Below are 24,139 nucleotides of genomic sequence, written 5' to 3'. Positions count from 1 at the left end.
TTCAAGATCAGATCATCAGGCAAAATCTTTATGCTCAACTGATTTGAACAACGAATGTATGTAGCAGCTTTGCCATCAATGACCCCAACATAGTAGTTACTTGGTTTCCAACAAACTGGTTGATTACCCGAGTCACAATTGGGCTAAATATCATCAATTTTCATTCATCAAATAATTAGAGGCTGTCATTGCTTTCTCCCCCTATGAAGCTGTCCCTCGACAGATCATTAAGGATATGTCAGTTGCTGAACTGTTTATCTGACTGCTATAAATACAGGATTTCTGTAGTAAAACATGGAAGAGAAGAATAGTTGAGAGCATTTTACTTCTACATTTTATGATGAAACGTTTTGTCAATATTGCACTGATTTGGGTCGAATATTCTGAAAAATATCTACAAGAAAGTTTGAAATGTATTTACAAGAAATGTGAGCGACTTTTCAGCGACTAACAACAATCTGCTTTCACTTAAACATCGACCACTAAAACTGGTATTTATTTTTAAGTTGGAGGAAAGTTGATTTTGGAAAGTTGATTTCAGAAAGATCGTCGTCTGCACTTCTGAAAATTTTTCAGTGATGTTAAAAATCATTTATTTTGGGACTTCCGGCGGCTATGCGGAGCTAAGTTGCACGTTCGGCAGCTCCCGCTAAAAACGGACTTCTGGGCTCTTTTTAGGGCCCGTAACGGCGCTTTTTCGACGTTTCCCGGTGTGGGAAGGGGTCAGCAACATTCCTCCGATAGTGTATGGAGTGGACCAGGAGTGGGGCAATTAAAAAAGTGGCATTGAAGCAAAGAAAGGTGCGAGGGTAAGAAAGATGGCAGCGGGCAGAGACCAGGCAGCGTGGAGGCAGTGGGCGCAAGAGTAGCAGGAGCTTCTCCAGCGCTGTTTGAAGGAACTGAAAGCAGAGCTGCTGTAGCCAATGAAGGCTTCAATCGATAAGCTGCTGAAGACCCAGGCGGCCCAAGGGGCGGCGATCCGGGAGGTCCGGCAGAAGGTTTCGGAGAACGAGGACGAGATACTGGGCCTGGCGGTGCAGGTGGAGGCGCACGAGGCACTCCACAAGAAATGGCAGGCGAGGTTCAAGGAGATGGAGAACCAGTCGGGGCGGAAAAACCTGCGGATCCTGGGTCTCCCGGAGGGATCGGATGTGGGGGCCTACGTGGTCACCATGCTGAATTCGCTGATGGGAGCGGGGGCCTTTCAGGGGCCCTTGGAGCTGGAGGGGGCCCACCGAGTGCTGGTGAGGAGGCCCAAGCCCAGCGAGCCGCCGCGGGCGTTGCTGATGCGGTTCCACCGGTTTGTTGATCGAGAGTGTGTGTTGAGGTGGGCCAAGAAGGAGCGGAGCAGCAGGTGGGAGAACGCGGAGGTCCGGATCTACTAGGATTGGAGCGCGGAGGTGGTGAAGAAGAGGGCCGGTTACAACCAGGCGAAGGCAGTGCTGCACAGGAAGGGGGTGAAGTTCGGTATGCTGCAGCCGGCATGTCTGTGGGTCACCTATAAGGATCAACACCATTATTTTGAGTCCCCGGAGGAGTGTGGGCTTTTGTTCAGGCCGAAAAACTGGACTCAGACTAAGGGTCAGGGATGAGGGGTCGTGGTGGAGGGATGGTTGGGGATTGTTCGGTTGTGTTTCGAGGGGGGGGTTCTTTGTTTTTGGGGGGTTGATTGAGCATTGTTTTAATTAGGTCCGCCGGGCGGGCTCGTGGGGGGGGACAGGTAAACTGCTTTGGGGGTTGATGGTCGGTAGGGGAGATGGGGCCCCGCGGGGGGGGGGGGGGGGGGGGGGAGGTCCGAGTTGGGGGTAGTGGGGCCAGGCCTGGAAAGGGTGCTGCGCCAGGGGAGGCGGGGCAGGGCGAGTGGAAAGTACGGGCTTTTTTTTCCCCGCGTTTAGGGCTGAAGGGGCGGGGCCGGAGCTGGGAAGCACGGGCTTTTTCTCCCGCGCTGGAAGTGGAATGGATGAGATCCCGCTGGTGGACGGGGGGGGGGGGGGGGATGTTCCACACGGTGGTGGGGGGGGGGGGGGGTCGATGGAGCGGCGGGAGTGGCCAGGGTCAGCAGGAGTCAGCTGACTTACGGGAGTGCAATGCAGCTAGGGGGGGACCTAGCTGGGGCGGGGGGAGAGGGGGGGGGAGAGGAGAACCGGTTTGCTGCTGGAATGGCCAAGGGAGAGCTGGAGTTGGTAGAGGAGGTCGGTGTGGGGAACGGGCCATGCGGGGGGCGCGGGCACGTGGCTGGCCTAGGAATGGATATGGCTAGTCGGCGGGGGAGGGGGGCGAGTAGCCCCCTGATCCGGCTGATAACCTGGAATGTAAGGGGATTGAATGGGCCGGTCAAGCGGGCCCGGGTGTTCGCGCACCTGAAGGGGCTGAAGGCGGATGTGGCCATGCTTCAGGAGACGCACCTGAGGGTGGCGGATCAGGTAAGGTTGAGAAAGGGGTGGGTAGGGCAGGTGTTCCATTCGGGTTTGGATGCAAAGAATCGGGGGGTGGCGATCTTGGTGGGGAAGAGAGTGTCGTTCGAGGCGTCGAGCATTGTGGCAGACAATGACGGTAGGTATGTGATGAACTAATGCAGCAGGGGCATGGGAACCTGGATTGTAGTTTTAGGGTACGGGAGAATGAGAGTATAGAGGTCAGGAGCACAGATTTGACGTCGCAGAAGGGGGCCAGTTTGCAGGTAGGTGGTTTGAAGTGTGTCTACTTCAATGCCAGGAGTATACAAAATAAGGTAGGGGAACTGGCAGCATGGGTTGGTACCTGGGACTTCGATGTTGTGGCCATTTCGGAGACATGGATAGAGCAGGGACAGGAATGGATGTTGCAGGTTCCGGGGTTTAGGTGTTTTAGTAAGCTCAGAGAAGGAGGCAAAAGAGGGGGAGGTGTGGCGCTGCTAGTCAAGAGCAGTATTACGGTGGCGGAGAGGATGCTAGATCATCTTCCGAGGTAGTATGGGCTGAGGTTAGAAACAGGAAAGGAGAGGTCACCCTGTTGGGAGTTTTCTATAGGCCTCCAAATAGTTCTAGGGATGTAGAGGAAAGGATGGCGAGGATGATCCTGGATAAGAGCGAAATAACAGGGTAGTTATTATGGGAGACTTTAACTTTCCAAATATTGACTGGAAAAGATATAGTTCGAGTACATTAGATGGGTCGTTTATTGTACAGTGTGTGCAAGAGGGTTTCCTGACACAATATGTTGACAGGCCAACAAGAGGCGAGGCCACGTTGGATTTGGTTTTGGGTAATGAACCAGGCCAGGTGTTGGATTTGGAGGTAGGAGAGCACTTTGGGGACAGTGACCACAATTCGGTGACGTTTACGCTAGTGATGGAAAGGGATAAGTATACCCCGCAGGGCAAGAGTTATAGCTGGGGGAAGGGCAATTATGATGCCATTAGACGTGACTTGGGGGGGATAGGTTGGAGAAGTAGACTGCAAGTGTTGGGCACACTGGATAAGTGAAGCTTGTTCAAGGATCAGCTACTGCGTGTTCTTGATAAGTACGTACCGGTCAGGCAGGGAGGAAGGCTTAGAGCGAGGGAACCGTGGTTTACCAAAGAAGTGGAATCTCTTGTTAAGAGGAAGAAGGAGGCCTATGTGAAGATGAGGTGTGAAGTTTCAGTTGGGGCGATGGATAGTTACAAGGTAGCGAGGAAGGATCTAAAGAGAGAGCTAAGACGAGCAAGGAGGGGACATGAGAAGTATTTGGCAGGTAGGATCAAGGAAAACCCAAAAGCTTTCTATAGGTATGTCAGGAATAACTAGGGTAAGAGTAGGACCAGTCAAGGACAGGGATGGGAAGTTGTGTGTGGAGTCTGAAGAGATAGGCGAGATACTAAATGAATATTTTTCGTCAGTATTCACTCAGGAAAAAGATAATGTTGTGGAAGAGAATGCTGAGACCCAGGCTATTAGAATAGATGGCATTGAGGTACGTAGGGAAGAGGTGTTGGCAATTCTGGACAGGCTGAAAATAGATAAGTCCCCGGGGCCTGATGGGATTTATCCTAGGATTCTCTGGGAGGCCAGGGAAGAGATTGCTGGGCCTTTGGCTTTGATTTTTATGTCATCATTGGCTACAGGAATAGTGCCAGAGGACTGGAGGATAGCAAATGTGGTCCCTTTGTTCAAAAAGGGGAGCAGAGACAACCCCGGCAACTATAGACCGGTGAGCCTCACGTCTGTAGTGGGTAAAGTCTTGGAGGGGATTACAAGAGACAAGATTTATAATCATCTAGATAGGAATAATATGATCAGGGATAGTCAGCATGGCTTTGTAAAGGGTAGGTCATGCCTCACAAACCTTATCGAGTTCTTTGAGAAGGTGACTGAACAGGTTGGCGAGGGTAGAGCTGTTGATGTGGTGTATATGGATTTCAGTAAAGCGTTTGATAAGGTTCCCCATGGTAGGCTATTGCAGAAAATACGGAGGCTGGGGATTGAGGGTGATTTAGAGATGTGGATCAGAAATTGGCTAGCTGAAAGAAGACAGAGGGTGGTGGTTGATGGGAAATGTTCAGAATGGAGTTCAGTTACAAGTGGCGTACCACAAGGATCTGTTCTGGGGCCGTTGCTGTTTGTCATTTTTATAAATGACCTAGAGGAGGGCGCAGAAGGGTGGGTGAGTAAATTTGCAGACGACACTAAAGTCGGTGGTGTTGTCGACAGTGAGGAAGGATGAAGCAGGTTACAGAGGGACGTAGATAAGCTGCAGAGCTGGGCTGAGAGGTGGCAAATGGAGTTTAATGTAGAGAAGTGTGAGGTGATTCACTTTGGAAGGAATAACAGGAATGCGGAATATTTGGCTAGTGGTAAAGTTCTTGGAAGTGTGGATGAGCAGAGGGATCTAGGTGTCCATGTACATAGATCCCTGAAAGTTGCCAGCCAGGTTGATAGGGTTGTGAAGAAGGCATGTGGAGTGTTGGCCTTTATTGGTAGAGGGATTGAGTTCCGGAGTCAGGAGGTCATGTTGCAGCTGTACAAAACTCTGGTACGGCCGCATTTGGAGTATTGCGTACAGTTCTGGTCACCGCATTATAGGAAGGACGTGGAGGCTTTGGAGCGGGTGCAGAGGAGATTTACCAGGATGTTGCCTGGTATGGAGGGAAAATCTTATGAGGAAAGGCTGATGGACTTGAGGTTGTTTTCGTTGGAGAGAAGAAGGTTAAGAGGAGACTTAATAGAGGCATACAAAATGATCAGGGGGTTAGATAGGGTGGACAGTGAGAGCCTTCTCCCGCGGATGGAAATGGCTGGCACGAGGGGACATAGCTTTAAACTGAGGGGTAATAGATATAGGACAGAGGTAGGTTCTTTACGCAAAGAGTGGTGAGGCCGTGGAATTCCCTACCGGCAACAGTAGTGAACTCGCCAACATTGAGGGCATTTAAAAGTTTATTAGATAAGCATATGGATGATAATGGCATAGTGTAGGTTAGATGGCTTTTGTTTCGGTGCAACATCGTGGGCCGAAGGGCCTGTACTGCGCTGTATCGTTCTATGTTCTATGTTCTATAAGTGGCAAGCTGCAGTGTTGGTCAATGTATATGCCCCGAATTGAGACGATGCGGGGTTCATGCGGCGTATGCTGGGCCGGATTCCGGACCTGGAGACAGGGGGCTTGATAATGGGGGGGGATTTCAACACGGTGCTGGATCCGACATTGGATCGCTCCAGGTCTAGGACGGGCAGGAGGCCGGCGGTGGCCAAGGTGCTGAGGGGGTTCATGGACCAGATGGGAGGGGTGGATCCATGGAGGTTTGCGAAGCCGGGGGCCAGGGAATTTTTGTTCTTCTCCCATGGTCACAAGGCCTACTCCCGGATTGACTTTTTTGTCAAGAGCAGGGCGCTGATTCCGAGGGTGGAGGATACGGTGTACTCGGCGATAGCCATTTCTGGTCATGCTCCGCACTGGGTGGACCTCGAGTTGGGGGAGGAGAGGGACCAGCGCCCGCTGTGGCGCCTTGAGGTGGGGTTGCTGGCGGACGAGGTGGTGAGCGGGCGGGTCCGGAAGTGCATAGAGAGGTACCTGGAGGCTAATGACAATGGGGAGGTACAAGTAGGGGTGTGGTCTGGGAGGCGCTGAAGGCGGTGGTCAGAGGAGAGCTGATCTCCATTAGGGCACACAAGGAGAGGGGGGAGAGGAGAGAGAGGAAGAGGTTGGTGGGGGAGATGGTGAGGGTGGATAGGAGGTACGCGGAGGCCCCGGAGGAGGGATTGCTTAGGGAGCGGCGTAGCCTCCAGGCTGAGTTCGATTTGTTGACCATCAGGAAGGCGGAGGCGCAGTGGAGGAAGGCTCAGGGGGCGGTATATGAATACGGAGAAAAGGCGAGCCGTATGCTGGCGCACCAGCTTCGGAAGCGAGAGGCAGCTAGGGAGATCGGGGGAGTTAGGGATGGAGGAGGGAACACGGTGCGAAGTGCAGTGGGTATCAATGGGGTCTTCAGGGACTTCTACGAGGAACTGTACCGGTCTGAGCCCCCACTGGAGGAGGGAGGGATGAGTCGCTTCCTGGATCGGCTGGGGTTTCCGAGGGTGGAGGAGGTGCAGGTGGCGGGGTTGGGGGCGCCAGTTGGGTTGGAGGAGTTGGTCAAAGGCATAGGGAACATGCAGGTGGGGAAGGCACCGGGGCCGGATGGGTTCCCGCTTGAATTTTACAAGAAGTATGCGGACCTGCTGGGCCCGCTGTTGGTAAGGACCTTTAACGAGGCAAAGGAAAGGGGGGCTCTGCCCTGACGATGTCTAGAGCGCTGATTTCCATGATCCTGAAGCGGGACAGGGATCCTCTACAGTGTGGGTCATACAGGCCGATCTCACTCCTAAATGTAGACGCAAAGTTGCTGGCAAAGATTTTGGCCATCAAGATAGAGGATTGTGTGCCACAGGTCATACACGAGGATCAGACGGGGTTCGTGAAAGGGAGGCAGTTGAATACCAATGTACGGAGGCTCTTGAATGTTATAATGATGCCGGCGATGGAAGGGGAGGCGGAGATAGTGGCGGCGATGGATGCGGAGAAGGCTTTTGATAGGGTGGAGTGGGGGTACCTGTGGGAGGTGTTGAAAAGATTCGGGTTCGGGGAGGGATTCGTCAGGTGGGTGAGGCTGCTGTATGAGGCCCCGGTGGCGGGTGTGGCCACGAACAGGAGGTCAGAGTATTTCCGGCTACACCGGGGGACGAGGCAGGGGTGTCCCCTGTCCGCCCTGCTCTTTGCACTGGTGATTGAACCCCTGGCCATGGGGTTGAGGGAGTCGAGGAACTGGAGGGGGCTGGTGCGGGGTGGGGAGCAGCATCGGGTGTCGCTCTATGCGGATGATCTGCTGCTATATGTGGCGGACCCGGTGGGGGGAATGCCGGAGGTGATGAGGATCCTTAGGGAGTTTGGAGATTTCTCCGGGTACACGCTTAATATGGGGAAGAGTGAGTTGTTCGTAGTGCACCCGGGGGACTACGAGAGGGGGATTGGTGAGCTTCTGCTAAAAAGGGCGGAGAGGAGTTTCAGGTACCTGGGGGTCCAGGTGGCTAGGAGCTGGGGGGGTCTTGCATAAGCTTAACTTCACGAGGCTGGTGGAGCAGATGGAGGAGGAGTTTAAGAGGTGGGACGTGCTGCCACTCTCCCTGGTGGGTAGAGTGCAGTCAGATAAAATGACGGTGCTCCCGAGGTTTTTGTTCCTGTTCCAATGCCTCCCCATCCTGATCCCTAGGGCCTTCTTCAGGCGGGTTAACAGGAGCATTATGGGGTTTGTAAGGGCGCAGAAGACCCCGAGAGTGAGAAGGGTGTTCCTGGAGCGGTGCAGGGATGGGGAGGGGGGGTTGGTGCTGCCTAACCGCTGTGGGTATTATTGGGCCGCCAACGTGGCAATGGTGCGTAAGTGGGTGATGGAGGGGGAGGGGGCGGCGTGGAAGAGGCTGGAGATGGCGTCCTGTGTGGGCACGAGCCTGGAGGCGCTGGTGACGGCGGCGCTGCCGTTTCCTCCAACGAGGTACACCACGAGCCCGGTGGTGGCGGCTACCCTCAAAATATGGAGGCAATGGAGACGTCACAGGGGGGAGGTGGGGGCCTCGGTGCGGTCCCCGATTCGGGGGAACCACCGGTTTGTCCCAGGGAGGATGGACGGAGGGTTTCTGAGCTGGCACAGGGTAGGTATTAGAAGGATGGGGGACCTGTTTGTGGACGGGAAGTTCTCGAGCCTGGGTGAGCTGGAGGAGAAGATTGTGCTCCCCCGGGGAACACCTTCAGATATATGCAGGTAAGGGCGTTTGTTCGGCGGCAGGTGGTGGAGTTCCCACGGCTGCCGCCACGCGGGGTCCAGGACAAGGTGCTGTCGGGGGGTGTGGGTTGGAGAGGGAAGGATCTCGGCAACGTATCAGGTGATGCAGGAGGAGGAGGAGGCCTCTGTGGAGAAGCTAAAGGGTAAGTGGGAGGAGGAGTTGGGTGAGGAGATTGATGAGGGGATTTGGGCGGATGCCCTAGGGAGGGTGAACTCTTCCTCCTCTTGCGCGAGGCTTAGCCTCATACAATTTAAGGTGCTGCATAGGGCTCACATGACCGGGGCAAGAATAAGCCGGTTCTTTGGGTGCGTGGACAGGTGTGTTAGGTGCTCAGGGAGCCCAGCAAATCACACTCACATGTTCTGGGCCTGCCCAGCACTGGAGGACTTTTGGAAGGGTGTAGCGAGGACGGTGTCGAGGGTGGTACGTTCCAGGTTCAAGCCGGGCTGGGGGCTTGCAATATTTGGGGTGGCAGAGGAGCCGGGAGTGCAGGAGGCGAAAGAGGCCGGTATTCTGGCCTCTGCGTCCCTGGTAGCCCAGCGAAGGATGCTTCTTCAGTGGAAGGATGCGAGGCCCCCAAGCGTGGAATCCTGGATCAGCGATATGGCGGGGTTTATTAAATTGGAGAGGGTGAAATTCGCGCGGCGCTGGTTTCGGGGGAGGTGGGAGAATCGCGTGCGGGGGTCAGGGCGGCGTGGCGTGATTCATGCGGCGCCCCAGCGATTCTCCCACCCCCCGGGGGGGAATACTGCCTAAGGTAGCTGGGGATGCAGGTTGCCCGGGAGTGGGGGAGGCTTCGCAGGTACATCTCTGGTTTGGTGTGGAGAGTGAAAGCTGATCTGGCAAGGTGGGATGGTCTCCCTGGCGGGTCGGGTACAAGCGGTTAAAATGAATGTGTTGCCGCGATTTCTGTTTATCTTTCGATGCCTACCGATTTTCCTGCCAAAGGCTTTTTTCAGAGAGATTGTGGGAAGGATTACCTCGTTCATCTAGGGAGGGAAGGTGGCCAGAGTGAGAAAGGTGCTGCTACAGATGGGAAGGCAGGCAGGGGGTTTGGGTCTTCCGAACCTGGTGTATTACTACTGGGCGGCGAATGTGGAGAAGGTGCGGAGCTGGGTCAGAGGGGTTGAATCCCAGTAGGTCAGAATGGAGGCGAGTTTGTGCAGGGGGTCAGGACTGAAAGCACTAGCAACAGCGCCGCTCCCAATAGCTCCGGGGAAATACTCAGGGAGTCCGGTAATAATAGCTTCATTGAAAATCTGGAGGCGGTTTCACCAACACTTCGGGTTGGGGGCAGGGTCAAGGGAAATGCCGATTTGGGGAACCACAGATTTGAGCCAGGGAGGTGGGATGGAAATTTCCTGAAATGGGAAGAGAAGGGGATTAAGACGCTAAAAGACTTGTTTCTTCGGGGTCGGTTTGCAGGACTGAAGGAGCTGGAAGCGAAGTATGGGCTGGAGCAGGGAGAAATGTTTAGATACATGCAGGTTCGAGATTTTGCCAGAAAGGAGATACAGAGCTTCCCGGAGGAACTGGCCTCCACATTGCTGGAGGAGATGCTGACGACATGGGGACTGGAGAAGTGTCAGCGGTGTACGGAGCTATTTTGGAAGAGGATAAGGCACCACTGGAAGGTATGAAAGCAAAGTGGGAGGAAGAGTTGGGAGAGGTCATAGAGGGGGTCTGGTGTGAGGTGTTCCAAAGAGTAAATGTCTCCACCTCATGTGTGAGGTTGGGGCTGATACAGCTGAAGGTGGTATACAGAGCACACCTCACGAGGGCGAGGATGAGCCGATTCTTTGAAGGAGTAGAAGATATGTATGAGCGTTGCGGGGGGGTCCTGCTAATCACGTTCATACATTTTGGTCCTGTCCAAAGCTAGAGGATTACTGGAAGGAGGTTTTTAGGGTAACTTTCAAGGTGGTGCATGTGAAACTGGACCCAGGTCCCCGGGAGGCCATATTCGGGGTGTCGGACCAACCAGGGTTGGAAACGGGTGCGGAGGCAGATATCGTAGCCTTCGCCTCGTTGATCGCCCGAAGGCGGATCCTGTTGGGATGGAGAGCAGCCTCTCCACCCTGTGCCCTGGCATGGCGGGGGGACCTGTTGGAATTCTTGACTCTTGAGAAGGTTAAGTTTGAACTGAGGGGAAGGATGGAGGGGTTCTACAAGTCATGGGCATTATTCATTATACACTTTCAAGAACTGGATAACATCGAACATTAGTTGGGGGGGGGGATGGGTGGGAGGGTTGAGGGTGAGGGGGGCTGTGTGTATTAAGGGTGACTATGGGTAATCCCTGATTCCGGTTTGTCATTTATTTATGTAAACATGCGGGATAATGTTTGGGGGTTGGTGGGAGGATGGGAGGATGGGTTTGTTGTTATTGTTATGGGGATTTACATATTTGTTGCTAATTATTGTTTATTGTTGGTGAGTGTAAATTTGGGAGAAAATGTGAAAAAGGAGGAGAATAAATATAGATATATTTTTTTAAAATCACTGCGACCATCCAGAAGGGAGCATGATTGTGTTCGAAGCTGTGGCTCTGATCTGTGTTTGTAAGAAAGGTCACATATTCAGAGTACCTCAAAATAGAGACAATCATCTCTTGTAACTTTTGTTATCACCTTCAGAGATTGGAGAGGAATTTTCCAAAACTTTTGTTCTCCAAAATTGGCCTAGGGTTTATTTATTTGTTTTTCTGACCTATCCTGCGATAACATGGATGACTGCCAATGGGAGCAGGTGGATTAGGGTCTTGGTGAACGCATGTTGCAGCAGCATATGGGCAGATTGGATAGACCAGTTAGTCTTTGTATGCCCATGATTCTCTCGGGTATGTGTGTCTGTAACAGTATATTTGAATCCTCAATAAAAGAATAAGTGTAAAAAATTTGAAAAATCTTGCAAATGAACAGAACTATTGAATGACCACGATAAACAGAGCTTGATCGGCAATCTAATTTTCCTGATCGTTCAGAAAAACAAAGTCATAATCAGTTCTTTAAGCCAGAGTGCCAAAGGTATTTCAGTTTAAAATGTATGATTGCAAAACTCAGTCAATGATCCTAAGAATTATACAAGGACCCTGCCCTCTGGGATTGTGAACTTTCCAGGGTCAGAACAAGTTTCCTGTAAAATTGGATATGCATGTGACCAGCACCCTCTCCCCATGTGGAAGATGCTGGGAAGTCTGGCGCAGCAGCCCAGGACTGGCAGAAGGAAGGGGGTGGGGGACATCACCAGCCTCCCATCACCCAGAAAACAAGTAATTGGAGCCCTTACAGCTCCTACTCTTCAAAACTTCCACAATATTATTGTAAATCCTTCAGAGGCCCAAACATTCACACAATTAAACTTTAGCTTTCATCGTGCTTGGATTTGGGAAAATGTGCAGTTCAGTGACTTCAGATTGTTTATATAGGGCGGAATTCTCCGACCGGAGAATTGCCAGCAGGCCGCGCGAATTGCGCCACGCCGCCCCGATGCCGGGACGCATTTCTCCGCAGAACGGAGAATCGGTGCCACTGGGGTCGGCGCGGCGCCGGTCGGGGTATGCGGCGACTCTCCGGCCCAGGCCGGCACGCCGATTCTCCGGCCCGGCTGGGCCGAGCGGCCGTCAATAAAAAGCCGAGTCCCACCGGCACTGTTCTAACAGCCTCTGAGCCGGCGGGACCTTGGCGTTGAAGGGTCCAGGGGCGGCGTTTGTGTGTGTGGGGGGGGGTCTGACCTCGGGGGGGGGGGGGGGCCTCCGTAGTGGCCTGGCCCGCGATCGGGGCCCACCGATCGGTGGGCTGGCCTCTCTGTCGGGGGGCCTCCTTTCCTCCGTGCAGGCTCCTGTAGCCCTGCGGCATTTGGCGTTGGGGCCGCGCTGGGAAGGAGGCCACTGCGCATGTGCTAGTTGGCGCCGGGCCAACTGCGCATGCGCGGACCCTGCGGCTCCGGGTTCACACAGGCATCAGCAGCTGGAGCGGCATGGGCCGCTCCAGCAGCGTGCTACCCCATTGTGGCCCGGAGTCTCGGAACGGGCACCGACGCCAGAGTAAAACATTCCCATTTTTACGCCGGCGTCGGCACTTAGCCGCCCGATGGGAGAATCCCGCATATAGTTTCTTGCAGACTTCGACAAACTGACTGTTTTGGGGCTGTCACCATTCAACACCACAGAAAGTATGATCGAAACTAAGAGCCATGTTGTTGGAAAGAGTTCCAACAACCACATCAGTTGCAAAGAAGAGTCACATTGGATTCAAAACGTTAACTCTGTTTTTCTCTTTCCACACACGCTGCTAGGTCTGCTGAGTACTTTTCCAGCACTTTCTGGTTTAGTTTTAGATTTCCAGCATTTACAGTATTTTTCTTATATAACAATTACTGCCCGTAAAAGTCCTATCTTCTGTGGGGTTTAAATTTAAATCCAGTTGCCTTGCATTTGTTTTCAACTCTTGAAGTACATTTGAATCTAGATTATCCTATATGAGTAGTTTACAATGTTCTGCAGAGGGGTACTGGTTACTGGCACTAACCTCCTGCTTTTTAGGAAATATATGGAAATAATTCGTTAGACAATGGATTTTCTTCCATGTTAATATTCTAGAACATTTATTAGTTAGGAAATTATAATATTCTAAAGAATACACAGGTGATCGATGACATGCTAATAAAATCTCAAGTCAATTTAAGGCTTTGAAAAAAGTATTCCTCTAAGGGCAAGATGTTATAAATTTGGGAAATGTTTTCAAAATGATTGGCTTGGGTGATTATTCTGACAAATATTGCAGAGTAGCAGCAACATTTTATTGTAGACCAAGTCCGTAAGTGAAACATTAGAAGAATAGTTTGAGATAACACTCACAATCATCTGTACTTACATATTTGCTCCCACAGCATTAAGCACTTTCACATTGGCTGGGTCCAAAGTGAGGATAGTGTTGTACTGAATTGGTCCAATACCTTGGGGTTGATATATATGCTTCTTGTCAAAAGAACTAAGTGGAAGAAAACATGAGTAAATAATTACTATTAGTAAAATGTTTAAGAATTGTACCTTTAAGAAATGGGTGTTTATCAGTGATGTCAGAGTGTGGGTGGAGCTGGGCTGTCTGTCAGCTTTTTACTTTCGTTTTAGGCTGTTTGCTGCATGGTGTGTTTTAGTTTTGTTTTCAGTGTTGGAGCTGAAGCCAGACAAAGGAGGTGTACTGTTGATTTCTCTGCCATGAAAAGACTAACTCTTGATCATTTGGTGAATTCAGAATTATAAATGTTCTCAGTAGTGAATGTAAACCTAATGTGCTTCTGTTAAAAGGTGTTTCTTAAGTATTCTGGATATTGTTTGGGAAGTTATTAAGGAGTACTTAGTGTTGTATTCTTTGGGGGTTGTGTTTGAATTGATGGTTGCTAAGATGTTCACTGTATGTTTTAAAAAGGTTAACTTGAGTTCATAGAATAAACATTGTTCTGCTTTTAAAAAATACTTTTCCATTTCTGCTGTACCGCACCTGTAGAGTGGGCCGTGTGCTCCCCATACCACAATCTATTAAAAGTTTTTTGTTTTTTTAAAAAAGTATTTTTATTAAGGTTTTGCAGAATTTTTCATGATAAAACAGTAGTAACAATAATAACAAAACAAACTAGAGTGAACATTTATATAGTGCAAAAAGAGAATATACAATAACAATTAAATAGACATTACCCCACGCGACTCAGTCTTCCCACACCATCCCAATGAAGCACTCACCCCCCCACCCCACACGGATTGCTACTGCTGTTGACATTTTAATTATCCCCGAGAAAGTTGCCGAACGGCTGCCACCTCCGAGAGAACCCTAGCATAGACCCTCTTAAGGCAAACTTTATTTTCTCGAGGATGAGAAACCCAGCCATGTCGTTAACCCAAGTCTCTACACTCGGGGGCTTCGAGTTCCTCCACATTAATAAAATCCGTCTCCGGGCTACCAGGGAGGCAAAGGCCAAGACGTCGGCCTCTTTCGCCCCCTGAACTCCCGGGCCTCTGTCGCTCCAAAGATCGCTATCTCTGGACTCGGCACCACCCGTGTATTAAGCACCTTGGACATTGCCCTCGCGAACCCTTGCTAGAACTCTCGAAGCTCTGGGCATGCCCAAAACATGTGGACATGGAAGACAACTGTCTTCTACCCCAAAAAACTTGCTCATTCTCGCTGCTGTCATGTTTGCCCGGTGGACACCTTGAATTGAATTAGATTGAGCCTGGCACATGATGAGGAGGAATTAACCCTGCCCAGGACCTCTGCCCACAGACCCGCTCCCAACTCCTCACCTAGCTTCTCCTCCCACTTGCCCTTGAGCTCCTCCACCGGGGTTTCCTCCGCCTACTGTAGTTCCTGGTGGATACCCAACACCTTCCCCTCCCCCACCCAGGTGCTGGAGACTACCCTGTCCTGTATCCTCAGTGGCGGCAGCGTCGGAAAGGCCACTACCTGTTTTTTCAGGAAGGCTCGTACTTGCAGACATTTAAAGGCGTTTCCTGCTGGCAGATTAAATTTGTCCTATAGCGCTTTCAAACTTGGAAAGCTTCCGTCTATGAACAGATCTCCCATCCTTCTGATGCCTGCCCCCTGCCAGCTCTGGAACCCACCATCCATCCTACCCAGGACAAACCTGTGTTTGTTACATATCGGGGTCCAGACCGACGCTCCCTCCACCTTCTTGTACCTCCTCCACTGTCCCCAGATCCGCAGTGTCGCCACCACCACTGGACTTATGGAGTAACAGGTCGGCGAGAACGGCAAAGGAGCCGTTATCAAAGCTCCCAGACGTGTATCTTTACATGACGCCGCCTCCAGCTGCTCCCCCCCACCCCCCCCAATCGCCCACTTCCTAATCATAGCTATATTGGCCGCCAAGTAGTAGTTGCAAAAGTTCAGCAGCGCCAATCCACCCCCCCCCCCGGATTGCGCTCCAACAGCGATCTCCTTACTCGTGGGATCTTATTCGCCTACACATAGCCCGTAATGATCCTACTCACCCGCTTAAAAAAGGCCTTGGGGATGAAGATGGGGAGGCACTGAAAGACAAACAAAAATCTGGGGAGGACACTCATTTTCACGGTCTGCATCCTCCCTGCCAGTGACAGTGGGAGCATGTCCCACCTTTTAAAGTCCCCTTCCATTTGCTCCACCAACCAGATCAGATTGAGCCTGCCCAGGGCATCCCATTTCCTGGCCACCTGTATACCCAGGTAACGAAAATTTTTCTCAACCATCCTGAGCGGCAGCTCTTTCAGTCTCTCCTCCTGCCCCTTGGCCTGTATCACAAACAACTCGCTCTTTCCCATGTTCAGTTTGTACCCTGAAAAACTACCAAAATCCCTCAGGATCTGCAGAACCTCCCCCATCCCTTACACAGGGTTCGAAATGTACAGGAGCAAATCATCCACGTATAGCGAGACCCGATATTCCCCCCCCCCCCACCCCGAACCAGTCCCCGCCAGTTCCTTGAGGCTCTCAGCGCCATAGCTAGCGGTTCTATAGCTAGGGCAAGTAGTAACGGGGAGAGGGGACACCCCTGCCTCGTTCCCCGGTGAAGCTCGAAGTACCCCGATCTCAGCCGGTTTGTACATACACTTACTCCAGGCACCTGTTACAGCAATTTCACCCAGCCAATAAAGCCCTCACCAAACCCGAACCTCCCCAGCGTTTCCCACAGGTACTCCCACTCCACCTGGTCAAAGGCTTTCTCTGCATCCATCGCTGTTACCACCTCCGTCTCCCCTCCCTCGGAGGGCATCATAATAATATTCAAAAGTCTCCGGACATTGGTATTGAGTTGTCTGCCTTTAACAAACCCAGTCTGGTCTTCCTCTATCACCCCCAGGACGCAATTCTCAATTCTTGTGGCCAGAATCTTAGCTAGCAATTAGGCACCCACGTTTAAAAGTGAAATCGGCCTGTATGACCCGCAATGTTCTGGGTTCTTCCCTCGTTTAAAAATGAGTGAGATCAAGTCCTGTGACTTTGTTGGGGGGAGGGATCCTTTCTCTCTAGCCTCATTGAAGGTCCTCATCAGGAGTGGGCTCAATATGTCCGAAAATTTCTTATAGAGGTCTACCTGGTAACCGTCCGGCCCTGGGGCTTTACCCAATTGCATGCCCTCTATACCCTTGACAATCTCCTCCAATTCAATCGGGGCCGCCAGCCCCTCCACCAGGTCCTCTTCCACCTTTGGAAACCTCAACTGGCCAAAAAATTGCCTCATCCCTTTAATCTCTGGTCGGGGGCTCAGACTCGTGTAGTTTACAATAGAACTCCTTAAAGACTCCGTTCACCCCCCCTGGATCAAAGACCATGTTACCCTCCTTATTCTTTACTCCCCCGATTTCCCTGGCCGCCTCCCTTTTTCGCAGTTGGTGTGCCAGCATTCTATTCGCTTTCTCCCCGTACTCATAGACTGCCCCACTTGCCTTCCTCAGCTGTGCTACCGCTTTCCCTGTGGTCAGCAGTTCAAACTCCGCCTGCAGACTCAGCCGCTCCCTCAGGAGCCCCGCCTCGGGGTCCTCCGCGTATCTCCTGTCCACTCGGAGTATCTCCTCCACCAGTCTCTCCCTCTCCGCTCTTTCTCTCTTTTCCCTATGGGGACGAATTGAGATGAGCTCCCCTCTGACAATTGCCTTCAGAGCCTCCCAGACCGTTGACGCTGCTACCTCACCTGTATAGTTTGTTTCCAGGTAATCCTGGATGTTCCTGCTAATCCGCCCGCATACCTCTTCGTCCGCCAGCAGCCCCACATCCAGCCTCCAGAGTGGGCGCTGCCCTCTCTCCTCACTATCTGCAGGTTCACCCAGTGCGGGGCATGGTCTGAGACTGTGATTGCTGAGTATTCTGTCCCCGCCACCTTTGGGATTAAAGCTCTGCTCAAGACAAAGAAGTCTATGTGGGAATACACCTTATGAACGTGGGAGAAAAAAAGAGAACTCCTTCGCTCTCGGCCGCGCGAACCTCCAGGGATCCACCCCCCCCCCCCATCTGCTCCATAAAACCCTTCAGTTCCTTAGCCACTGCTGGTCGCTTCCCTCTCCTGGACTTTGACCGGTCCAGCTTGGGGTCAATGACTGTGTTAAAGTCTCCTCCCAAGATCAGGTTGTGTGACTCTAAGTCCGGGGTTTTGCCTAGCATGCGTCTCATAAATTCCACATCATCCCAATTCAGAGTGTAGACGTCCACAAACACCACCCGGACCCCCTCCCACTTTCCACTCACCATTATATACCTGCCCCCCTTATCTGCCACAATTCTCCCAGCCTCGAATGCCACACCCTTCCTGATCAGAATTGCTACCCCCCTGGTCTTCAAATCCAGCCCTGAATGAACGTACCCATCCCTTTCTCAATCTTGTATGATCTGCGAGCTTTAAATGTGTCTCCTAAAGCATTGCTACGTCTGCCTTTAACCCCTTTAGATGCGCGAACACGCGCGCTCGTTTGACCGGCCCATTCAAACCCCTCACATCCCACGTGATCAACCTGGATGGGGGGAGCTAACCCTCCCCGCCTTGTCGACTAGCCATCGCCCTTTTTTGGCCATCCTCGAGCCCACGCCCTTTGCTTCCTCGAGAGCCCCCACAGGGAGCCACCGCCCCCGACCTTCAATTGGTACCCCGAAATTGATACCTCCTCTGTCAGCAAAGCAGCTTCACCCCCTCCCCTTCCCCCCCCCCCAACATCCCCACGACCCAAAACCCCCTGACAAGCACCAGCTGAGCACTTGCTCACCCCCCCACTATGCTCCCGAGAGTCAGCTGACACAATCTATTAAAAGTTGTGGGTCAGGTGAACTCCATGATACACTTAGGGTTTTCTAAACCCTGGCTCATAACAAATTGGGAGCTCGTCTGCGATAAAAGTCTATCTATTGGATTGGCTTAGTGAACTTAAAGACAGTGAGGGGTGAGCATATTGTGGTTGCTTTTCAGGTGTGGTATTCTAGTTTAAGTAGGGAGTGTGTTGTGGACTGGCTCTTTCAGAGGCTCTGAAGTTTTTGGGGGTGGAGACGGTCACACGCAGTACCTTACGGACAGAGACTAAAAGCAGACTGTTAGATTTGGCAAAAACATTGCAGTTAACATTACCTGACAAAATGCGAAAAGATGAGGTAATTATGGCGGTGGCTAAGCATTTGAAGTTGCCCGAGATACAGTTTGACTCATTGGAAATGGCAAAAATTGAGTTTCAAATTAAACAAATGAACATGAGAAATAATTAAAGCAGCTTCAATGCAAAAGAGAGGAAAAAGAAAGAGAGAGCGGAAAAAGAAAGAGCAAGAGATAGAGAGGAAAAAGAAAGAGAGAGAGAGGAAAAAGAAAAGGAGAAGAAAGGAGAAAAGAAAGAATAGCCCTAGCAGAACAAAAAGAAAGAGAAAGGGAGATACAGATCAGGGAAAAAGATAAAGAGAGAGAGTTTGAACTTCAGAAAATGGCCATGAAACATGACAGTCAGTTAAAATTGGCAGACGTAAAGGGAAATGTAAAGTTGGTTGATAGTGATGAGGATAGTGAGAAAGAGCACTAAAGTCGAAGGCTCGGTGGGAATCTATTTAAATATGTCCAAGTATTGCCAAGGTTTGACGAGAAGGGGGTGGAAGCCTTTTTCATTTCATTTGAGAAGGTGGCTAAACAAATGAAATGGCCACAGGACATGTTGAGAGATCCAATGTTTATTTAAGATGTTAAGTTGAGTTAATGGAATAAACATTGTTTTGTGTTTAAAAACCCACCTTGGATGGGATTGGATTCGATTTGTTTATTGTCACGTGTACCGAGGTACAGTGAAAAGTATTTTTCTGCGAGCAGCTCAACAGATCATTATGTACATGAGACGAAAAGGGAATAAAAGAAAATACATAATAGGGCAACACAACATATACAATGTAACTACATAAGCCACTGTCCATAATTGTAATCCCACACCCAGGGAACAAGCCGTGTACTCGGAAAAACAACAAATCCATTAAAGGGGGATGTTGGTTGAACTCCATGATACATTTTGGGGTTCTGAAAACGCCTCGCCCAAAGCAATGGGGGCACGAGGGGGATAAAAGTCTATCTATTGGATTGGCTTTTGTGAACTTAAAGACAGTGAAGGATTGTTGCTTTTCCGGTGTGGTATTTTAATTTAAGTGGGGAGTGTGTTGTGGACAATGGCTCTTTCAGAGGCTCAGAGGTTTTTGGGGGTGGAGACCGTCACACGCAGTACTTTACGGACAGAGACAAAAAGCAGACTGTTTGGTCTGGCAAAAACATTGCAGTTAACATTACATGACAACATGCGAAAAAATGAGGTAATTATGGCGGTGGTCAAGCATTTAAAGTTGCCTGAGATAGAGTTTGACTCATGGGAAATGGCTCTGAAACATGAAAATCAGTTAAAATTGGCAGACGCAAAGGGACATGTACAGTTGGAGGAGATGGATGAGGATAATGAGGCAGAGCGTCATAGTCGAAGACGTGGTGGGGATCTATTTAAATATGTCCAAGCATTGCCAAGGTTTGACGAGAAAGAGGTAGAAGCCTTTTTCATTTGATTTGAGAAGGGAGCTAAAAAATCCAATGGCCACAGGACATGTGGGTTTTACTGATTCAAACAAAGCTGGTAGGTAGGGCTAGTGAAGTGTTTGCATCACCACCGGAGGAGGTATCTGGAATATATGAGGAGGTGAAGAAATCCATCTTAAGTGCATATGAGCTAGTGCCTGAAGCTTACAGACAAAGGTTTAGAAATTTAAGGAAAGAATTTGGTCAAACATACCTGGAGTTTGAAAGGCTCAAACAGAGTAATTTTGATAGGTGGATAAGGGCTTTGAAAATAGACCAAACGTATGAAGCTCCCAGAGAAACTATACTTTTGGAGGAGTTTAAAAATTCAATTCCTGATGTAGTGAGAACTCATGTGGAAGAACAGAGGGTTAAAACTGCGAGTTTAGCAGCGGAAATGGCAAATGATTATGAATTAGTTCATAAATCAAAGATTGGTTTCCGACATAAGTTTCAGCCGGTGAGGGATAGAAACTGGGGACATGAGAAATACTCAAGTGGTAAAGGTAAAGGTGATCTGATGGGAGACAATAAAGAAAGTATACCTCAGATTAAAAACGAAATCCAGGAGGGTGGAAAAGAAATGAAAAGTTTCAGATGTTTTCACTGTAATAAACTAGGCCATGTAAAGTCACAGTGTTGGTGGTTGAAGAAAAGCACTGGGAAGGCTGATGTGGTAAAACAAGATAAGACAGTGGGGTTTGTTAGAGTGGTAAAGGAAAGCCCCAAGGGAAGCGAAGGCGGTGCAAACGATTGTACAGTCTGTTCAAGAAATAATTGTTAAGAAGGTGCCAGATGTACTTAAAGAATTTACTTGTGTGGGTAAAGTTTACTCATGTGTATCAGGAGGAGCAGGTAAAGAAGTTACAATTTTAAGAGATACAGGGGCTAGTCAATCTTTAATGGTAAGAGATGAGGAATTTTGTAGTTTGGGAAGAATATTGCCAGAAAATGTGGTGATATGTGGAATTCAGGGTGAGAGGAGTTGTGTTCCATTATATAAGGTAAGGTTGGAAAGTCCAGTGAAGAGTGGTGACGTGGCAGTAGGAGTAATAGATAAACTATCTTGCCCTGGAATACAGTTGATCTTGGGTAATGATCTAGCTGGATCGCAGGTGGGAGTGATGCCTACTGCGGTTGATAAGCCAGTGGAAAATCAGACAACTGAAGGGTTGAAGGACGAATATCCTGGGATTTTTCCGGATTGTGTAGTAACAAGGTCGCAACATCACAGGTTAAGACAAGAGGAGAAATCAAAGAGTGAAGATGAAGTTGAAGTGCAATTATCAGAAACGATTTTTGATCAGATGGTTGAAAAAGAACAAGAACAGGTGGAGGATGAGGCGGATATTTTTAGTTCAGGAAAATTGGCGGAGTTGCAACAGAAAGATGTGGAAATAAAACGGATACATCAGAAAGCATATACGAAAGAGGAATCCGAGAGTATATCAGAGTGCTATTGCCATAAAAATGATGTCTGGATGAGAAAATGGAGACCTGTACATATGCAGGCGGATGAAAAGTGGACAGAAGTTCATCAAGTAGTATTGCCGGTATGGATAGAAAGGAGGTGTTGCACGTTGCACATGACGTACCAGTGGGAGGTCATTTGGGAATAAGGAAAACTCAAGCTAAAATCCAGAAATATTGTTATTGGCCTGGACTACATAAAGATGTAGTTAAATTTTGTCAATAATGTCACGCATGTCAAGTGATAGGGAAACCTCAAGCAATGATAAAACCAGCGCCCGTAATACCCATTCCAGCATTTGAGGAACCTTTTACGAGGGTCATAATTGATTGTGTAGGACTGCTTCCTAAAACAAAAAATGGAAATCAATATCTTTTGACTATAATGGATGTGTCTACTAGGTTTCCAGAGGCCATTCCAGTACGTAATATTACAGCTAAAAGGACTGTGGAGGAGTTACTTCAATTCTTTATTTGATATGGACTACCCACAGAAATTCAATCGGATCAAGGATCAAATTTTACTTCAAAGTTATTCAAAGAAGTTATGGATAGCTTAGGAATAAAACAATTTAAATCATCTGCGTACCATCTAGAATTGCAGGGAGCGTTAGAAAGGTGGAAACAGACATTAAAGACAATGTTGCGGGCATATTGTCAAGATTATGCAGAGGATTGGGAAAAAGGAATTCCATTCGTATTGTTTGCAATTAGGGATGCAGCTAATGAGTCTACCAAATTTAGTCCTTTTGAACTAATTTTTGGTCATGAGGTAAGAGGACCACTTAAATTGATTAAGGAAAAATTGGTGGGTGAGAATTCGGAAATTACACTATTGGATTACGTGTCAATTTTAGGGAACGATTAAATAGAGCAGGTGAATTGGCTAGACAACATTTGAAAGTTGCACAAAATGTGATGAAACGGGTAGCGGACAAGAAATCCAAAGTTTGTAGTTTTGCCAGTGGGGATAAAGTTTTAGTGTTGTTACCAGTGGTAGGTGAGCCTTTAAAAGCTAGGTTTTGTGGACTGTATCAGATTGAAAGGAAATTAAGTGAGGTGAATTATGTGGTAAAAACACCAGATAGAAGGAACACTCACCGAGTGTGTCATGTGAATATGCTTAAAAAGTACTTTGAAAGTACTTTGAAAGGGAAGTAGAGAAAAAGGAGGTTTTAATGATTCTAACTCAAAGTGACGAACCAAATCCAGATGACTGTGAATTTAACATACCTCAAATTAAATTGGAAAATGAGGATGTTCTTAAAAATTGGGATGAATTGTTAAGTTACCTTCCAGAGGAAAAACGAACTGACCTGAAAAAGTTATTGAAATCACATGGGCAAGTTTGTAGAGATAAATTGGGAAGAACTAAAATGGCTATACATGTAGATGTGGGAAATGCTGTTCCTATCAAACAACATCCATATAGACGTAATCCTTTAAAATTGGCACAGGTTAACAAAGAGATTGAAAGTATGCTACAAATGGCATAATTGAAGTGGGTTGCAGCCAATCAAGCTCACCCATAGTGATGGTACCTAAACCAGACAGTACCCAACAGTTGTGTGTGGACTACAGAAAGGGGAATGCAGTTACAAGAACGGACTCTTATCCTATCCCATGTTTGAGGGATTGCATTGAGAAATTGGGACAATCTGCTTTTATTTCCAACTTCCAGACATGGAAAGAACATTTAAAACATCATATGGAGTTCTTCGGTTGACTTCAGGAGGCGGGTTTGGTGATGAACCAAGCCGAAAGTGAATTTGGAGAAGCCCGAATCACTTTCCTTGCGGAATTTCCGATACCCTCAAGACGAAGGGAAATAATGCGATTTCCTAGCATGAATGAATTTGATCGAACAGTTGTGCAAAGGTTTTGTGGCGTGATTACTCTCTGATGTAATTGCTGAAGAAATGTAAAAAGTTTCAACGGACAGCAGACTTTCAACAGGCATTTGACTGCCTGAAAGCTGCGGTAATCAATGTTCCTATATTGGAGAATTGCAAGGGGCTCTGTGGTCAGATTGAACTAAATTATCTGATTCTGAAGAGAAATGCCGAGGAGTAGAGGAAGGATGGATCGTGCAGAGACTTTGTTCAAAGAGACGGTCAATGGAGAAGGATTTCGGTTGGAGGAAGAAGAACAAAGAAAAATGGACTATATTATTATACCTGTTTGCGTGTGTTTTTTTAAAAAAAAAGATATATTTACTGTGTACATTTCTTCGTGCAAAAGTGAAAAATGAAACCATCTTGAAGTTGATGGTTTATTTTTTTTTTCTTGGGGGGATGTGTCATGTGAGAGTGCCTTTAAGAAATGGATGTTTATGCAATGTACCTTTAAGAAAATGCAGTGATGTCAGAGTGTGGGTGGAGCTGGGTTTTAGGTCAGCCATTTTGAAGTTTGAGTTTGAAAAAGAGCTGGTGTGTGTCTGTGTGTTTCCAGAGAGCTGCAGTTTGAAAAAGCAGCTTGTGTGTGTCTGTGTGTTTCCAGAGAGCTGCAGTTTGAAAAAGCAGCTTGTGTGTGTCTGTGTGTTTCCAGAGCTGCAGTTTGGAGGAAAAGTGCTTGGGGAGTGTCTGTGTTTTGCAGTGAGCTGGATTTGCTGTGATATCTGCCATGAAAGACTATCTCTGGATCATTTGGGTGATTTAAACTCATAATAGGAAAGCCTGTACCCTGACGTGATTCTGTTTATAGATGTTAAGTCTCTTGGAAGTTTGAAGGGACATTTTGAGGAATTATTTACTGTTGTAATATTTTCAGAGTTATCTTTGAAGTAAGGGGTGTTGAGAGATCCAATGTTTATTTAAGATGTTAAGTTG

The 24,139-nt window shown here is 48.9% G+C and overlaps 1 protein-coding gene across 10 annotated transcripts in view; it reads right to left on the bottom strand.

Annotated features, from left to right (window-relative positions):
* The window catches only part of pam (peptidylglycine alpha-amidating monooxygenase), a 445,162-nt gene that overhangs the window by 39,569 nt on the left and 381,454 nt on the right, over window positions 1-24,139 (bottom strand). For 8 of the 10 annotated variants that reach the window (XM_072516372.1, XM_072516375.1, XM_072516373.1 and 5 more), the window contains 2 exons: window positions 15,283-15,321; window positions 13,148-13,264 (listed from right to left, as the gene is read on the bottom strand). In XM_072516372.1, the coding sequence (XP_072372473.1) occupies window positions 13,148-13,264; window positions 15,283-15,321 (156 nt within the window). The remainder of the gene's footprint in view (window positions 1-13,147; window positions 13,265-15,282; window positions 15,322-24,139) is intronic. The other 2 variants (XM_072516378.1, XM_072516381.1) reach the window with 1 other exon arrangement.

This window comes from Scyliorhinus torazame, chromosome 9 (assembly GCF_047496885.1).
Source record: "Scyliorhinus torazame isolate Kashiwa2021f chromosome 9, sScyTor2.1, whole genome shotgun sequence".
Taxonomy (NCBI): domain Eukaryota; kingdom Metazoa; phylum Chordata; class Chondrichthyes; order Carcharhiniformes; family Scyliorhinidae; genus Scyliorhinus; species Scyliorhinus torazame.
Note: the sequence above shows the minus strand (reverse complement) of the source record. Positions and strands in the feature narration are given on the sequence as shown.